Genomic DNA, 19,823 nt, shown 5'->3' with positions numbered 1-19,823 from the left:
TCAGTTTTTCCCCCAATGTCTCACACCTGACTTGCGACTTGGAAGCATTTTTCAGACTTGTCAAGCCACACACACACACACCCCACATGGTGCCTACCAACTGCTCCTGCTGCTGCCATACGCGGCTGTTCTCAGAAGCAAGCAGCAGGTTTGGTTCCCCTTCTAGGAGCCAGGCCTGCCATTTGTAGGCATGCTCAGACTTCTGAGTATGCCAGAAGCACAGGCCTTGCTTCTGTAAAGGAAGCAGAGCGCCTACTGCTTGCTTCTGCGGGCAGTGGTGTACAGAGTGAACAGGAACAGGTTGGCACCAGGGGATGGGGTGATGGCATGAGCAGAATGAAATCAGGCAATCATTTCCAAACAAATCAAAATTCATCTGTCAAGATCTAAGTCTTTTCATTGTTCCAATAATTCCAGGTAACGTCAGGTTGATTTAGCTACACAGCTTCTACGTTCCATAAGCACAAATACTGTATAAAATTTCAAGTATTCAAAAGTCTTATAGCTATGGGAAAATGCAGGCACAAATCCTTAAAAAATAAGAAAACAAAGCTTAAGTTGCAGGCAAATTCTTAAGTCAGAATTCAATTCAAACTACAAGAGCATAAAAAATGCAATAAGAATACAGTACCAATAAAGAATGCTTTGCTCTAAAAATGCAGGCACTCATAGCCTAAAATGGCACATTTGAAAAGCAAAAGGCAGAGAATACATATCTTAAAATATCAAAGTTGTTAATTGCAAGGAAATGTTTATGCCTGATCTGCCACCATGCATCGCATTGGTGGGCAAAGCCTCTTTGCCCCCCCCCACTGGATGAGGCAAGACGCAACTGCACTTTGTGTCACCTAGTGGGGTGGTCATTGGCATGGTTCTTAACCGAGCTCCTGCGTTGCCCTGGCCTCTTCTGTGGATGACTTCTGGAGAGGTTGGGTAGGTGCTGTTGTCAGTGAAAATGCACGTGGTGCAGCACTTTCGGTTTGGGGAGTCGATCGAGCGGCTGCATTAGCACCCACTCCAGGTTTGCGGGCACGAGGCCTCTTTATTCGAGGTGCCTATTTAGGCACGAAGAGGAGTTGTATATATATAGACAACTCCTCTTCGTGGATAAACAGTAAAATATTTATTTTAAATAAATAAATGAGAGAGAGAGAGAGAGAGAGAGAGAGAAGGAAGGAAGGAAGGAAGGAAGGAAGGAAGGAAGGAAGGAAGGAAGGAAGGAAGGAAGGAAGGAAGGAAGGAAGGGGGAAAATGATCAGCCTTTGTGTGGGCTTTGGTTCCTGCGGGGTGGGGGCACCCCAACAGGGGCTCCCTGTGAATGTAGGTGGGTGTCTGGGCACCCACCCCACAGAGGATAATTAGTTGTGGTTTTTGTTTGGGCATCTTTGAGGGTTATCCCTTACTTGAAAATTCCTGCCCCCCTTCCCCCTCCCCCACAGATCTTTAAGCTTTTTTATTTTGATTGAGTTTAGCAGACCCAGTTTATTGGTTTGTTAATCCATTAAATCTAGGCAGAATATCAGTGTTGGTGTTTTGTATATTGTTATTGTGTTTTAATACAGGTCAATAACTTACTAAGTTATAAATAAAGAAGTAGTTAGTTAGTTAGTTAGTTAGTTAGTTAGTTAGTTAGTTAGTTAGTTAGTTAGTTAGTTAGTTAGTTAGTTAGTTAGTTAGTTAGAGATAGATAGATAGATAGATAGATAGATAGATAGATAGATAGATAGATAGATAGATAGATAGATAGATAGATAGATAGATAGATAGATAGATAGATAGATAGATAGATAGATAGATAGATAGATAGATAGATAGATAGATAGAGCTACACTATCTTGGCCTTGGTATTGTAGTTATTTGCCAGAACAACCAGGCTTTTTACAAGCAGTGTGGCAGGACCCTAGAGAGGTAGGCAGTAGGGCAGCAATTTTTGGACCAGGGGCAGGAGAATGGTAGGCACCTTACCCACAGGCTGCTTTCCCTACTCCAATGGCTCCAATGTCAGGTGTAGGAGTATGGCCATACCCATCAGTGCCAGACACAGGGTATAATTCTGTTCCCTTGATGGCTCTCCCTTTGGGGACTATGCTTTACCACTGGGAGATTATTTGACTCCGCCCACCAAGGAACAGATCTGCAAAGAAGATTACATGGATATCTTTAGCCTGCTTAATCGTGAGGTGGACCCCTAAGCTGTAGATAAGGACAATGAGGTGGAGAAGAAAACACGCCGATGTCACAAACCAGAGAGAACCTGGTCAAATTGGTTGCCAGGTTTTCTTAAATACACAGGTGTGATAGTCAAGGCTCAGCCACGGCGGGCTCAATCCCTCTTCCAATACTTAGATCTTATTTATAGGGTGGACATGGATTTTCCAGGGCATACATGGCTTATCTACGAAGAACATTTTCATGTGACAGCTGCAATTTACCTGAATATGAGATGAGATGAGCCACACCTTGGGTTGTGGCTTCAGACTATGATACCAGCATGCCCAGCACAAGGAGACAGGTTTGATAGTGGGCATCTCATACAGAAAGCTGGTCAGGTTAATACTCCTTGTCTTGGAGCAGGGCAGGTGGTTCAACCCTGCCTGCTCTGTTGGGAGTTTAATTTGCGGGGTTCATGCGCCAAAAAGGGCTGTTGTTACAGACACAAATGTTCTCTATGTGGAGGCTACCATGCCAGCTCTAAGTGCTTTAGGAGGCAACCTCAGAAAGGGGATAGCAAAAAGCTGGAGGTGGTAAGAAACCGGATGGGCCACCTGGCTCTGGTAAAGAGTCCTAGCCCCATTAGAATTCAGATACTGGAAAGGTGGTTAGCTAGTTATCCATTGAAGGAGGATGCTGTTTACAGTGGGGTCTCTACTTAAGAACGTCCCTACTTAAGAACAATTCTACTTAAGAACAGCTCCGTTTGCTAAATTTTGCTTCAACTTGAGAACAGAAATCCTAGATAAGAACAGGGAAAAAAAAACCTTTCCTGCTCTTTTTTTAACCTTAGGTCATCTTAGGTTAAAAAAAATCTCCCCCTAGTGGTAGAGTACGTATTAACCAGCTTTGCATTAGTTCCTATGGGAACTAATGCTTCAATGTACGAACGCACCTCTACATAACAAAAAAACAGCCAGAACGGATTAATTGGTTTTCAGTCCATTGCTTCAAAATTAGCTTCATCAGAAGTGCTTTTAACACTGTTCCCTGACCTAAGAAAAAAAGAAAAAAATATCCCCCTCTAGTGGCAGAAGGCGGAATAGCAGCTTCCCATTAGTTTCTATGGACGGAAAACAGCAGATACGGATTAAATGGTTTTCAATGCATTCCTATGGGAAATGCAGATTCTACATAAGAACTTTTCCACTTGAGAACCACCTTCCAATACGGATTAAGTTCTTAAGTAGAGACCCCACTATACTTGTTAGAGGGCTTTATGTTTATTTTTCACATCCCAGTAGTTGGTAATAGGAAGGCAGCATTTGCAAATAATTTGAAGTCACTATTGGGGATGGACCATATTGTTTGGGCGAAAATAGGCAAAGAAGTACATGAGGGCAGGGTTCTGGGGACTTTTAGGAACCCATCAGTACCTAACCTCCAGGTGTCATTAGGTTTAATTCCCAAGAAAGCCCCGTGTGAGTTTAGGCTCATCCATCATCTATCTTACCCTGAGGGTGAGTCAGTCAATGACTGTATTCCCCAGGAGTTGTGTTTCGTCCACTATATGTCATTTGACACTGCAGTTCGCTTGGTGCAAGTATGCAGTGTGGGGGCGGAGTTGGTGAAATGTGATGTCCAATCAGCTTTTCACCTTCTCCTGGTTCACCCTGATGATTTTGAACTCCTGGGTATTTACTTTGAAGGGGAATTTTTTTATGGACAGAGCCCTCTTGATGGGGTGCTCTGTTTCATGTGCAGCATTTGAGTGATTCAGTTGCTTTTTGGAATGGGAGCTTTAGCGCAGGACGGGTCTGAGAAGCTCTGCCCATTATTTAGATGGTTTCCTTTTTTGTGGGCAACGAGATTCAGGTAGACGTGGAGCACTGATGGCGCTCTTCCAGGAGATGGCCGAAGAACTGGGGCTCCCTCTAGCGGATGATAAATCAGAGGGACCGTCTCAGCAGCAGGCTTGTAGGTTGCCATTAGAAAAAATTACTGATCTTAGGGTAAGGCTCGAACAGTTAGAGGGAAAGAAGAAAGTCACCCTGAGGGAGCTTCCAGAAATAGTTAGGCACCTCAACTTTGCTTGTAAGGTGATAGTGCCTGGCACTATCCTTTTCCTTAGGAAGCTATGCAATGCTATGAGTGGCCTACGTAAACCCATTCATTGGTCTAGGGTGACAAGGGGAATGAGGCAGGATTTAAAACTGTGGCTACAATTTTTACACAGTTTCAATGGTGATCGTGAGGTTACAGGGTCTGGGGAAATTATGGGCTGGGGCCCTCCCTGGGCCTTGGGTTGCCAATGAGAGGGGACTTACAGGCCCAGGGGGTGGTTGCATTAGGTACCGGCCAGCATCACGCTGTCTGAGGGATTGTGTGACAATGGGGCGTGGGACTCGCCCGTATGTGGTTGGGGGGAGGGTCCGGTGAGACCTTCAGCCTCAAGCCTGAACCGCACTACTGCAGGCCCTAGTTGGGAATAGTTTCAGTTATCATCACCTATTCAATAAAGTGGCCCAGTTTATCCCATTACCTGTGTCTTGCCTATTTATTCCGGTATGGTGGGGGGCAATGTACAGTGACCATTTTCTCAGGCTTGGATGGAAAACTGAATAATTGTTTCGCAATGTGTTCGTAAACTATTGTTCAAGTCTCATTTTTAAAAGCACAATCTACATTCCTACGGCTGCTTTTTTCCATGCACCTCTTAATTATTTAAATAGTAATAATAATAATACTACACATACACAAATCACATTTTGGCAATTGTTTTGATTCAGATACTTTAAAAAGATTACATTATTGCTCACAGCCCCTTCCAAAAACTGACCACATTCAACTTTCAAACAACTCATCGTTCTAGCTAACTGTCCCTCACTCATAACCCCTAGTAGATAACTTAGAACCTCCCCAGCCAGGAACCACACATACTGATCAGTTCACAGTTGCACTCTCAAATATTCCGTCACACTTCTCAACTAGTATAATTGCTAGTTCTGGCACACCTCCCTCTGTATAATTACCCATCAATTCTATCAGGCAGTAACAAGATAAAAATAAAACAAAAATGTTGTGGCACCTTAAATACTAGCTGCTATACTGTAAAGTAAGTTTTACTCCCCCCCCCCTTTTGCCTGATTTGCTAGGACAGACTAATATGTCTACCTCTTCTAAAACTTCATTCAGTCATAGTCACTTACCATGCTAGCAGATACTAGCCTTTATACAGGACATATATACAATTTGAGTGCTGTCAAGTAGAGTAATCCAATAAAGCAGTGGCATCTTTCACCATGAACAGTCGCCATTTAGCAGTAAGAGGTGCTTTTACCCATTGCTCCATTTACTGCCACATGGTGTAGTATCTAGAGCACTTGCTCCATTTCAAGGAAACTGTGTTTCAGAACACTATCCACAGCTTCTTGAAATAAAAATTGGATGGATAATCTAGGCTAAGAAACCAGCACACTATTTTACATGAAGCTTTTTCCAAAGCAGAAACTAAGAGGGTAACATTTTTCAAGTTGAATGTGATTTTTTACTAGTTTCCCCAAAAGCCTAGATTGTCCGGGGCAGCTTTATCTGAGCACATCTGAAGGCACAGTGATATTTTCAGCTTATCTAGTGTGGACAGAAAATAAACTCAGCAGAGCAGTCTTAATCCATTACTACTTCCAAAGCCCTGCTGGAAGGAAGATCTTCCTGATAGTGTGAGTTGTTCAACAGTAGAACAGAATGCCTTTATAAGGCTGTTGTAAGCAGTGGTTGGTATGTAGCTGTACTAGTGGATTTTCTGTATCTGTGTGGTTTAGGACTAGATGACCTTTTGCAGCTCCTTTCAACTTTATGATTCTCAGCGAGCAATATGGCTTTAGAGATGACTCTTGCTACTATTTCTAGACCAATAAGGCATCTCTACACATTCAATAATTCTCAGAGGAAAAGGAAGAACAGCTATAACATTTTTCTCTACTTTGAGATAATCTACCATGGCATGGATCACACAGTAAGACCATTTTTAGCACTGCTACCAATTCAGGACTAGGTTTGAAATAAAATAATGATTGTTTTCTTCTCTCTGTCTGGATTACACAACAATAGCTACAGTGATCATTCCCAAAATCTTTCACAGCCCATGATTTCTTTCATTTACCTTCGTCCTGATTCATGGACCTAAAGATGTAGACAAGCCTCTGCAATCCCCAGAAACCTCGACAAGCACAGCTGATGGTGAAGGCTTGTAGGAACAGCAGTGAAGAACACCTGGGTTACCCAAGGTTGGGAATCACTGGTATAGATAATACTGTTGGATTAATAGTAAGGAAACAACTTGTTTTCTAGCATATCTCACACAATGTTGTCTAACGTTAATGCTTTCTAAAAGTAATGTTTTCTAGAATTTCTGTTAAAGTTTATAATATTACTCTACGATAAGAGTGTGTTTAAGAATGATGATAAATAGGTATATCTTTGATCTTATTAAGTTTCAGAAATAAGACCAAAATGAAGGGGATTTTAACATTTCAGCTGAGAAGTTTGTAGCCATCAAATACAGATTTTTATATCTGTTATAAAGCACCATAAAGTCTTCCAGTGAGACAAACATTATGGCTTGCTCAAGACCTGCACAAATTAGGCAAATGTGAACTTGCTGTATATGGCTCATGAAATTTCTTTTCCCATCTCTATTTTTAACACTGCAGTCAGTCATTATAGGCATTTAAAGGCTGATTAGGCTTGCAGAATAGTTAAAACAAAATGCAAACCATACAGAAACATAAAGCTGTCTCCCTTACAGGAGAAGGATATGCATGGAAGGAATAATTTTAATTAATGTTTTGGGTGAGGTCTGGATAACGGCCCCTCTGTGCGGAAAATTTAAAATCAAAGAGTAAAGTAAGGCCTTAACGACCATTTCAGATCATCATCATCATCATCATCATCATCATCATCATCATCATCATCATCATCATCATCATGATGTTCTGTCAAGTCAACTCTGATTTATGGTGACCCTCTTTGGGGTTTTCTAGGTAGAGAATACACAGAAATGGTTTCCTATTCCTTTCATCTGGGGGCTCCCTTGGACTGTGCAGCTCGCCCAAGGCCACACAGGCTGGCTTGTACTTGCAGGAGGCACAGCTGGGAATTGAACTCCCACCCCTCTGGCTTCCGCAGCCAGATACCTAAACAACTGTGCTACCCAGCCAGCTAGTTCACAAAAGAATAAAGTATGATTAACAAAATCCAGACATCTGACAAATGTGCCTCCAACTGATTAAATAAACCTATGTTGAGTTTTGTCCTGTTTCGGTAGAAATATCTATTAGTAAAGGTGAATGAAAACACAAATTTCAGTTAGCTGTGCTACTCTTTTAATTTCCATCCTCAGCTTTCAAAATGATAATTTTTCCCCATGCTTTAACTACTTAGGATGTATTCTAATAAAATACAAATTAGTAGGAGACTAAGCCATTCAATTTTAATTGATTAATCATATACCTTTTATTAATCAATAAACTGATTTATTTTGTTTTATTAGGCAATCACTCAGTGCTAGAAGGCACAAGCATTTTAAAGACTGCCGTCCTAAGCACAATTGCAAGGGAATAGGTTCCACTGAACTCCGAAAGACTTAAATAGAAGGGGGGGGGACTATTTGATTGTACTGTAATAGTTTCATTTTAATTTTACCTTTTTGTTGCTATGTGCCATCAAGCTAGAGCCAACTTATAGAGACCCTAACAGGATTTTCAAGGTAAGTGCGGTATTTAAGGAGTGGTTTTCCCAGTTCTACTCCCCCAGTAAGATTCTATAGCTGAGCAGCGATTCGAACCCTGTTCTCCAGAGTCCTACTCCATCACTCTATCTAACTTGTTTCCTCCAAAATAAGACCTAACCTGAAAATAAGCCCTTGTATGATTTTTCAGGATGCTCATAATATAAGCCCTACCCCAAAAATAAGCCCCAGTTAAGTGAAACCCCGCCCTCCACCATTGCGCAGCAACCAGAAGAAGATGACAGAACTGTATTTGAATGAATGTAGATTGTTGTACATGAAAAAAATAAGACATCCCCTGAAAATAAGCCCTAATGTATTTTTGGAGCAAAATTTAATATAAGACCCTGTCTTATTTTCAGGGAAACAGGGTACTACACCATACTGGGTGACAATTCTACCTTACAGTACAAAAAAAGAGTATGTTCCCTTAACTTTTTCATCACAGATATGATACAGATATTTTACATTCCTTGAAAGCCCTATTAGAGTTGTTATATTGTTACTGCAAACCAGGATAGAATCCAGCAGAGTTAGTATTTTCAGGTCCAGAAGGCGAAATAACACACGCAGACATGTTCAGCTTCCTCCAGCACATGTATTTACAGCATATGTACAAGTGTAGAAAGTGGCAGCATAACAGCATGGCATCATCAGATGAAGGTGGAGGGTACATGTTCTCTAAACAGTGCATATATATATATACAGTTGAGCCTCTGCTCTTATCCAATCACAGCAGGGTCATGCAATATTGTACTCAGGTTGCATCATCCAAGGCACCACCTCTCCAGAGTCACTGTGACTCAGCAAATCACACACCTGTACAACATGGTAGCTCATTATTACTTCTGCTCTTTTCTGTTCAGGCCTGTAAATTGTCAATACTCTGACACATATGCCACATGCAACTTGATGGCACATCACTAAAACACTCAGAGTAATGCTATGCTGAAAAATATTCCCCTGTAAAATTTGATCATGTTCTCAATCAAATTCTCTTTGAAATAATGATATTAATATGATAATACTATTTATTTATATGGTGCTCTACATCAGTGTGTACTCCAATAAAGTCAATAATGTACAAACATGCAACACATTTAGCCACAACTTTAGTTGTGTGTGTGTCTATCTCTGTGTGTGTGCATGCATGTGTGCAAACAGATAGGTTTTCAAAACTTGTCTAAATAGAATTTTAGTGTTACAATTTCTCAGAAATTCTCATGACTGAGATTCAAGCTTCTTGTGCTTTTGTTTACTTATGAAAGGCCATGCGTATCTTGCCTTGCCTTTTCCAGTCCTCTCTTTGCAATGCACAATGCCCCCCCCCAGCCTCCCATATTTAGATTAAATTCCAAAAGACAATGTCAGACTTCTTCCACAGTTTTTTTAAGATCAGGAAGTGTCGGCTGGCTGGGCAGCTGTTGATGTTGAGAGATGTCATGGGGGGGGGGCAAAGAAATGCATCACTCTTGGCTATCTTGCAGTGTAGCAGTAAGTGTAAAAAATGAGAATGACCCATTAAAATGGAAGCATTTTTGACAGGGAAATAAAACCTTTGTGAAAAATAGAGGACAAACTATTGCACAACACAAATTTCACCTTTTTTCTGAAGCTGGACACAACACTATCTTCCTTCATATCCAGAATATAAAGGGACATACCGGTTACAAACGTCCAGTATGTACATTACAGCAGTTTGATACCAGTTTAATTGTCATGACTCCATACTCTGAAATCCTGGTGTTTGCACTTTGGTGGGCACCCAAAATTCTTTAATAGAAAGGTCTATGTTCCCCCCCCCCAGACTTACAACAGAAACTGTCCCTCACCAAACTACAAATCTCAGGTTTTCATAGGATTAAAGCCAAATCATCAAAATGCTATCTAACTGATGCCGCCTAGAGTGGTCCGATGGGCCAGATAGGCGGGGTATAAATTAAATAAATAAATAAATAAATAAAATAAATACAACTGGATAGTGCTGATATATTCTTGGTTTGATCTGGATGGATTGTAATGTATGTGAATTCTGACATAATAGTGGGATTATATGATTCAGGTGTGAAGAACAGACATAACATGACTTGAAGAACTGTTGAATAAATTTCTGTGTATTAATATAGACATTTCAAATGAGATAAGCACTTTGGTGAGGTAGTTACCTGTACATTTCTTTATGTTGCTATTTCTCTTTCCATGAGAACCCAACTTGCATCCAAAATTTTCTTCCCAGAATTCTGCAAACCACACATTCCTTCTGTTATTTGCTAGAGTCCGGCTTCTGAAATACCTGTCAAAGCCTATGTAAAAACAAGCATAATGCACAAATAAAGGACATGTATTAAAAATTATTGTGCAAACATGCACAAATAAAGGACATGTATTAAAAATACATTTTACAGTCAATCCTTGATTTACTAACTTAATCCGTTCCGGAAGGAAGTTTGTAAGTCGAAAAGTTCATAACTCAAATTAGCATTTCCCATAGGAATGCACTGAAAACCAATTAATCCGTTCCGGCTGTTTTTGGTTCTTAGGTCAACGGGCGGTTTGTAAGTCAAAGCATTAGTTCCCATAGGAACTAAAGCAAAGCCGGTTAATCTGTTCCTACCACTAGGGGCAGATATTCCCCCTCTTTTTTTAACCTAAGATGGCGTAGGTTAAAAAAAAGGCAGGAAACCACAAAGGGAACGAACAAACACTGTTTAAACAGAACACTTTTTAAATCAAGCACCTTTTACACCAAAGCAGGCACATTTTCAACCAAGCATCTTTTAATTCAAAACAATCAGCTTTTAAACAACCAAGCAGGTTTTACCCAAGCAGGTTTTAACTAAAACTAAGCTCTCTTTTACCCAAGCACTGTTTAACCCAAACAAAGCAGCTTTTGAACTAAATTTTACATTTAAAAGTGACAATACCAGGCAGTCCCAGGTCTCTCTTCCCACTCTCTAACCGCTTGGATGAGCGAGGAAGCAGACAAGCAGCCTCTTTGCTAACTGAAAGTTCAAATTTCCTGCTTTCCCTGCCTTCCCTGCACTTTTTTTCTGTTTGTAACTTGAATCCAAGTTCGCAAGTCGAGTCCATATTTTCCTATCAGAGCGGTTCGTAAGTCGAAATGTTCGTAACTAGGGCCGTTCGTAAGTTGAGGGTTGACTGTAAGTGACTTGGATTGTATTGTTTCATACATTCTGTATCACATAAATGTTTTTTATAAAAAATATTGACCCAAACATTTTAAACAATGATATCTGACGTGTTTACTAAGAAGTAACCCTGATAGATTTATTCAAAAAGCCTCAATGGACCATGGTTTATGATAACTCGAACCAGGCTAGCCCATTCTATCCCTCCTTACTTTAATTATCTGGAATAGCTACATGAGATTTAATGTTTTTTTCATTTTTGTTTAAAGTTGTATCATCCAAAACCAACAAACCATGATTAATGTTACCACATATTTTTTAAATGCACACCGACTTCAATCTTGTGTTAGAATGCTGATTTGTTTCAACAAGACATGGTTAAGATTAACCACAGTTTGAGGTGCATACAAGATGGCCTAAACTGAAATTAACTTGACATGGAAACTTCTGGGCTCATCTTTGTGGTCATGCTGGAGGAGGAGAGGGGGGGATGTACAAGCCCAGGCTAAGTTCCATCTAGACACAGTAAACATTGCTGAATAAATTTGACAACAACATTCAGATAAAGCCACTGCAACAAAGGGGCTTTGCTCACTAAAGTGTGTACTTAGATTTACATCTTAAATACACTTTCTTGATGGGAGAATTTGACAACCTATACTGTACTGAGTTTTCTATGTTACATAAAACAAATGATGGAACCCACACACCACTACATACTGATTTATTCCATAAATGCACTAGTTTTGATGAAAGACTGCCTAACCCCAGGTCAGTGTATTTGCTCACCTTGATCAGAATAATTTACTCCCAAAAGCAACTCTAGGTTTTCAAAGAAACAAAACAAGACTTTTCGCATCACCTGCTACCATAATTGATCCTGTTTTCTTAACCAAACATGAAACCTAGTGAACTTGACACTTTCTACATGCAACCTTGTATTCAGCATTGAACTATTTTCTCTCCATATATGACTTTTCATTTATGTAGTCTGCAAGTCTAGGATCTGGAAATACACAGGGTTTGTATATCTAATTTTCACCCGTAAGGCGTGAAGAGACAATCCATTTTCCACAGGCAAACAACACAAATTAAATGGCATAAGAATCCATTAAGAGCACATAGAGGTCTATGACTGACAGTGAAAGGAAGTGATGTAATTGGTATATGGAAAGTGGGTGGAGCTCTCTAGTATGGGAAGGATCTAGTGTATAGTAAACAAGGCATATAAAGACTGTTGGCAACAGAAGGAAATTCCCCTTATCTTGGAGAAGCTATAAATTGGAAGCACAATGAAATCTACGGCTTCAAACAACCGTCTTGAGAGACTATTTCACTCGGTAATTATACAAGAGGGAATGAAAAGATAATGCAGCTGCAGAAAACACGGTGCAAATATAATTCAAAGTCTTTCTTTGTCACCATCAGAAGCCCATAAAGGGCGCTTAACTCCCTGAATTCCTTTGTGGCACTGAGCTCAAAGTGATTTGAAATTTATACTTCAAGGGCTCTAATAGTTCATCCTCACTAGAATCAATGAGATAATCTTACCATCGATGGAAGCTCTTTTGGGCAAAATGGTGACGGCGCCTTCTGCAATTTCTTCTTGCTGATAAACGGGAGCAATCTTAGACCCCCAACTGTCTGAACCTATCCAAAGGAAATGCCCAGTTTGATTGATTTTCTTAGCTGCTTCTAATATTCGCCTGTAAATTTAAAAAAAATAAGAAGAAAAATTATTTTTAAAACATGTACTAAAAGCTGAGATATTCTTAAAACTGGTTACATTTATCCAGTTCATCAAATACTCTTTCTCATAGAATGAAGTATCTTCCTCCTAAAAACAGAGTAGAGACTTATGTGAATATGGCAACACAGTAAACATTTTAATTTGCATCAGCCTTTCTCTCGTGTTCTTTTAACATCGTTCCATCTATCATTCTTATTTGCTCCATTTGTTTTGGTCTCCGAAATTATTTGCCAGTCAAGTTCTCCCAAAGTAGGACAAGGTACAAACTCTGGAGCCATATAAAACCTTACCTCAAAAGAGAAGCAAGCTTCCAAATTCTTCTCTTACTCTGAAACAAGTTTTATTCTTGTGTTTCCTCACTTTTTATCTCCCACCAGCATCACTTACTCTGCAAATAATTTCTTACAGACTGCAACCCTCCCAAAGTATTTTATACCCTTTGTTCTCTCTTTTTTTATTGTCAAGATTATGCCGGGGGGGGGGATTACTTTTCCCTTCACTGTCTTCTGTCACTGTTTCTTCTTTCACTAATTATGGATAAATAATTCTTCCGTGATCCCCTAGAATTTTTGTCCCCATGGTGAGAGACACGAAGAAAGATGAAAGAATGTGACAGATTATCCTCACTTTTTTGTGTATGACACCATTGTGGTTCACAACATTCCCACTTTGTGACAGCTAAATTAGGAAAAGCAATGCATATTTTTTAAAGCAGCAGTCCTCACCCTTGGATAACCCAGGTGTTCTTGGACTGCAAATCCCAGAAACTCTGGCCATCAGAACTGGGAATGAATGCTTCTGGGAACTACAGTCCAAGAACCTCTGGATTTCCCTAGGTTGAGAACTACTGTTTTCAAGGGATGAGGGCTATTGGGAGCTTTTGAGATTAGCAAACACTGGCAGGGTCCCATTCCCCCGCCCTCCCTGAATCCTACAGTTTGGCTTAGAAAAGTAAATTCCCTTTTTTTAAAAAAGTATTCCCCTTCCTCCCAAAAATCTGGATCATTTTAAAGGAACCTACGCCTTTGGGGAATCTCACTCTTATACAAAACTGTAATTAGAGTAAATCCAGTAATTGTTGGGTTTCTATGGAGCAATGGTATACTGTGCTATATTATCAACATCATCATCTTAGAATTGCAGAGCTAGAACAGATTCTATGGATCATCAAGTCCAGCCACTGTCACGGAGGCACACTGGGGAATCGAACTCCCAACCTCTAGCTCTGCAGCCAGATGCCTAACCCAGCAGTTCAATACTGGCAATATTTTAATTCCTATGTATCGCAGTGTTGCCAGGGATTCCGTATTGGTTTCAAACCATGTATCTCACTAGCTGTATCCAATAACAAGCTGCCCATCCTATGCAGGACTGAAATAGAAAGATAAGCAAGCACCTGATATCATCCTCATTGGCAAACATGATCACCGCACGAGCATTAGGAGTCTCCATCAACCGCTTGATGATCTTGTCAAATTCTCCTGGTCTCGGTTCACGGGGGATTTTTAAAGACTGAGCAATGCAAACACCACCTAGGGATTGAGGAGGGGGGAAAAAAGGAAAAGCTAATTGCTGACAAGCTGTTAAAGGTTGTAGGTATGTAATCAGCACAGCCCATTTACAATGAAAACATCATACTGCCTTTATAGGAGACAGCTGAGCCAAAAACACTTTAGGGATGTAATCTTGCAACTGTAACACACCCACTGCCATCCACCTTACATGGCAGTCAAATGTTTCCAAGCTTTCAAAAAAAATTTGTCAGAGACATACATTTGTGATATGAATATTATGTCCTGAGGTTCCTTTGTTTCAATATTTCTTATGTAACGCTGAACATCATGATTTATTAAGTACGACATTAAGATCACAAATCAGGGAGAAATACTGTGATGGATACGGTACGGTTGCAGTGAACTTGCATGCATTTCCTAGGAGCCACGGCTTTATCTATTCTAACTGCTAACCACAGCATTTTAATTAAATTGCGTTCGTGATTTAAGCATCTTATTAAAGCTGTGTTGGATCATCAATAAAAACTTCATATTACTTACATGTGAACTAGCACAAGATGAATCAGGGCCTGGACCAGGTCTGCAGGGGACCTATACAAGTCTTACTATAGATGTTCACATAAAAAACAAAAAAGAAAAAAACGCTCTTCTTCTTCCATCCACAAAGTTCATTATGGAAATGCATTGGGATTGGACTTTCTCACCAATAACATGGACTTTGTACCTCCTGAAACTGGCAAAGGACACCTTGCTCTGGAAATCTCTAGATTTGAAAAATGTCCGTGGCTAAATACCTCTATTTCAAAAACTTGTACAGACAGGTTTTAGCAAATGGAGGAAATGTGAACATTAAGAGAAATGCATTTGTGGCACAGTGGTTAAATTGTAGTACTACAGTTAAAACTCTTCTCACTGCCTGACTCTCATTCCCAATGGATGCAGGTAGCCAGCTCAAGGTTGACTCAGCCTTCCATCCTTCCAAGATTGGTAAATAAAGTACCCAGCTTCCTGCAGGTGTTAATGTGCATAATTAAATTGTAAACTGCCCTGAGAGTGCTTTAAGTGCTATGAGGTGGTATATAAGCAGAACACTATACCTTTGTTTTGCTCTTTTGAAAACAAATATAAAAACCTGCATTGATTTCCATGTGAGGAGGAAAATAAGAATGGAACAACCAATAAAAAAAACTAGGACTCAAAAGACAACTCCAGAAGATGCCAAAAAGTACTACAAAACCAAGACTGAATGCCTAAGCAAAAAAAGAAGGAATTGTTTAAGTGCTGAGAATGTCTGTGAATGTCTGTGAGTGTTTTGCACTTTTGATAGTTTGCAAATGAGATTGCTTTGTTTTGAGATTGGCCCTTACGAGGCAAAAGGATCATTTCCAAGTATGATGGCTCAGTCATGAACATTTGCCTGAATCACACTTCTGGAACACCAATGGGTTTCCATGTCTAACAGTGGACTATCTAGTATAATATAAATTCTGGTCCTGACAGATTTTAACTTCCTAGTTTACCAGGGAAGAGGTGGGTGCAGGTGGCAGCAGTGGGGATCAGAGGAAAAGCATCACTCATTATTCTCTCAGCCTGGAATGGGGAAGAGAACACTGAGCTTGTCAGCTTCAATTAGTGTCACCATTGTCCTTAACCAAATACATCTTGGTCTCACCTCCAACATGTACATCACAAATGGAGTCCAGAGGCATTAGAAATATGTAAGACGGTTCTGGCAGCCACTAGCACTGTACGTCTTGTACAGTTCTGTGACATTAAAACAACAAAAATGTGAGAGGTTGCATGAGCTGCAATGCACTTCAGGACTACTTTTTCCAGGATTTTGACCCACTGTGATAGGTGTAAGCCAACCTGTTCACATTTATACACTTTCCTGTCAAAACTTGGAGACAAGACACTAGTTGTGAATATTAGAAAGGCTGTACACCTTTTACCAAAGGCAATATGTAGAGACCATTATGTAGTGACTCCCTGAATTGGATATGAAAATGGAAAGGACATACAGTACTTTTCAAGAAGATCATGTTTCATGTGGCACAGTTATTAATGACGAATATTTGTATTCACATGCCATGAGATTTTTAAGCCACTGTGTATTTTGGTCAGATATTAGAAATCTGCTCTGTGTGACTCTAAAAAGGCATACCCTCTGAAGAGGCATATAATATATGTGAAATGGCTAGGACAATACATTCTCATGAAACTGAAAGAATTGCTATTATATTGGTATCCAATCAGTGGAGAGAATCAAAGTTGACAATACTAGAACTTGATCTCTATTCATTAATGAATAAAGCTGAAGCTTACTGGTAGGACAACAGCCAGTGGCCAAGACAATACAAAATATAACAACATGCAATTTCCAAACATGGAATTATCAGACAAAGAACTAACAACAAAACTATCAATTTCATAATGGCTGTGTATGAGGCAAGGAAGTGTTGGGCTTCTAAATATTTTGGACCAACTCTTGTAATTTCTTACCATTGGTCATGCTGGCTGGGGCTTCTGGGAACTGATATACAATGTATTTGGCGAGCCAGCTGTTCCCCACCTTTGATATAACAGCATTTGCAATACTATGTATAGATCAGTGTCCCACCTTAAAAATGTATTGCTTAACTAAATACAGGGCCAAAAAAAAGGCAATCAAAATGATCAACGCTGTAGCAACTTTCTTATAAACCAACCTTGAGTCCCCAGATGTTCTTGAACTAAAATTCCCAGGAGCCTTCACCTCTAGTTGTGCTGGCCAGGATTTCTGGGAGTTGTAGTCTATGAACATCTTCGGACCCAAGGCTGGGAACGACTGTTATATACAATGGCTAAAGCAGTAGGTGATAACAAATTTAGGAGCAAGAAACAGAATTGCTTCTTAAATGTATGTTTGATAAAATTATACATATTAAGACATTCACGCTGCAATCATACAAGCATTTATCTTGGAGCAAGTCTCAACGAATTCATTAGGACTTACTTTTGGGGTTGACATATATAAGCTTGTACTGTTCAAATAATGGTCTAACTAATAGTACCTTGCCTCACGAAAGATGTTAAATGCTCAGGAACAGCCATTAAATGCTAACAAGAACCTATGCATTACACAGATTTTGAGGACGAAAGGAAAAATGCCTGTTTTATGAATACTAACACTGTGAACAGGTGTATTTATACAAAGTAGCTCAGTTAAAATTCATCACAGAAACTCCTTCCTTAAACAGAGGAGGAATATTTTTGAATTAAAGTGATGTCAAAGCCCCACAGAAGGAAAATCTAGCTCCAAAATCTTTTGAACATCATGTGTAATGATAACCAGTTTGCAGAACCATTCAATGGTGTCAACAACCTAGTGAAAGGAGACTGCGTTTTCAGGAATCTTATCAAAGCCAGTATTATTATATAAATGACAACAAAGACTGAGTAATTAGAAAGGAAAGACTGAACTGATGGAGAAAATCTAAGATTCAATTCTAGGTTATACAGTTCAGAGTTTTATAAATAAAAACCTATGTCCATACCCATGCACCTATTTATTTCATAAAAACTATGTCCATACCCATGCACCTATTTATTTCCCCATAGATCTCTCCAAGCATCAAAATGATACACTTCTCAAGAAGAAAGCACCACCATGTTAACTTTATGCATATAATCAATAATATTTTGGCATGCTGCTCCCATACATGCCTGGAAACTTGCAGATCCCTCCCCCCAGGCACAAATCTAAAACCACAAATTGTGAACTGGTTAGTTTTTCTGGGGTTCAGGGGTGGCTCATGGTACATGGTTCATGGATAGCCATGAACCATGTACCACCTTGATTCATAATTTTTCTGGTTCATGCCCATCTCTAGTCAAGCCATGTAACTTATCCACTCAAGGACCATAAGTTCCTTTCAGAATCTCACACAACTCAATGGTGGTAGTGTAATAATAGTTTTCCTATGAGAAACTACAGCTCTACAAAATGGCTCATAGAGCAACTGCATGGTGATGTTCACACCACACAGTGACTCCCTGAATCGGATATGATAATGGATCTTCTGTGATGTTACTCCACCCTCCAAGAGTGGCTCTTGCTCCACCAGTCATCACACAAACAACCTGATTTGGTTCCATTTTTCTCATTTGTCCAAAGATAGGACCCAACCCTAACCTTATGCTTACCTCCCAAGGACCAATCATAGAACAAAAGCAAGCTAGTCTGCAGTTTAAGGGTAGCAAAATAAATATTCTGCAAGAATTGATGTAGCTCCACTTCTAATTGTACATCTGCCAACTCATTTCCTTCTGCTCAGATGAACTCTGACTCTTCAGAAGATGCCATGAATTGTGTCTAGGCATGTATACATGCAAATGCTGTGATTGCTGGCAAGGCATTGCCTTTGGCCAAAGCAATCGACCCTTGCTATCCACCCAGGATAGAGCGAGACTGCATTTAAGTCTCACGAGATGATGTGTGAGAGGCAGGACAGCTCTGGGTATTTAAGGGGCTTTCCCCCTTGCATTGCCCTCTTCCATTTTTGGGCCCCCACCCGCCCTCCCTTTTTTCTAGTGTGAGTTTGTCTGGTCGCCTTTCAGGGGCCGGATAGGAATTTTTGACCTTCATCCTGATTGGCTTATGGATGGGGGGATTTTTTGCCTATCCCACACTGGATAAGGGTTGCTGGCATTTTGGTGGTTTAATTTTGGTCACACAGGTGGGTAGTGCGGAAATAACAGGTATTTTTGGTGTGTCCCAATTGTAATCTCTGTTAAGCCAACAGTGCATCCCACTTCCCAGCACTGCGGATCATGCGATTACAGTGTCTGTGGCGGGAGGATGCGCTGGGCCACTTCTGGACCAACAATCATCAGAGAAAGATGGCTTGAGGTCTGGGGGTGTTTTATTAGCGGCTGGCCGGGTTCCTGCTGTCTGGAGACCGCGGGAACTTGGGGCCGGGGACTCACCCATTTATTGATTAATGGGTGTCGGCATACCCCTGCCTTTCACCTGTTTCCGCACTACAGCAGGCCCAGTCTTTTGGCAAAGGATTGCCATTATCGTATTTTGATGTTATCAATAAAGTGGCCCATACTTAATCCATATCTTTGTCTCGCGTCATTATTCTGGGGTTGTAATAGCAAGCATGTGTTGTAATCACCAGGTAATGATCTGTATCCTCCTTCCCAATTTTATTCTTGATTTCTCTTTGGTCTTCTTGTAAATCCTGGGGTAATTGTCATGCTTTCTATCTAGTGATATCACTGTCCATTATCACAAAATACTTCTCATCTTAACTTGACCTATTTTTGTCCAACCCTGACTCTAGGGTCTTGATCAATATTCATTAGAGTTCCACAGTCTTTGTTTCTTGTTGCTGGTGTTTCTTCCAGATTCTCCAGAAACTCTGAAGCTACAGCTACAGCTTTCATGGTGTCATACATTTAAAAAGACAGGTTGACATGAATGT

The 19,823-nt window shown here is 40.2% G+C and overlaps 1 protein-coding gene across 10 annotated transcripts in view; it reads right to left on the bottom strand.

Annotated features, from left to right (window-relative positions):
• The window catches only part of GRM8 (glutamate metabotropic receptor 8), a 643,193-nt gene that overhangs the window by 327,079 nt on the left and 296,291 nt on the right, over positions 1-19,823 (bottom strand). For all 10 annotated transcript variants that reach the window (XR_012087423.2, XM_078376738.1, XM_078376737.1 and 7 more), the window contains 3 exons: positions 14,235-14,370; positions 12,640-12,794; positions 10,105-10,242 (listed from right to left, as the gene is read on the bottom strand). Coding sequence is in view for 9 of the 10 variants with exons in the window: in XM_078376738.1 (XP_078232864.1) it covers positions 10,105-10,242; positions 12,640-12,794; positions 14,235-14,370 (429 nt within the window). In the remaining variant the exon portion in view is untranslated. The remainder of the gene's footprint in view (positions 1-10,104; positions 10,243-12,639; positions 12,795-14,234; positions 14,371-19,823) is intronic.

Source organism: Pogona vitticeps, chromosome 5 (assembly GCF_051106095.1).
Source record: "Pogona vitticeps strain Pit_001003342236 chromosome 5, PviZW2.1, whole genome shotgun sequence".
In the NCBI taxonomy this organism is placed as follows: Eukaryota; Metazoa; Chordata; class Lepidosauria; order Squamata; family Agamidae; genus Pogona; species Pogona vitticeps.
This window is presented reverse-complemented; position numbering and strand designations above follow the sequence as displayed.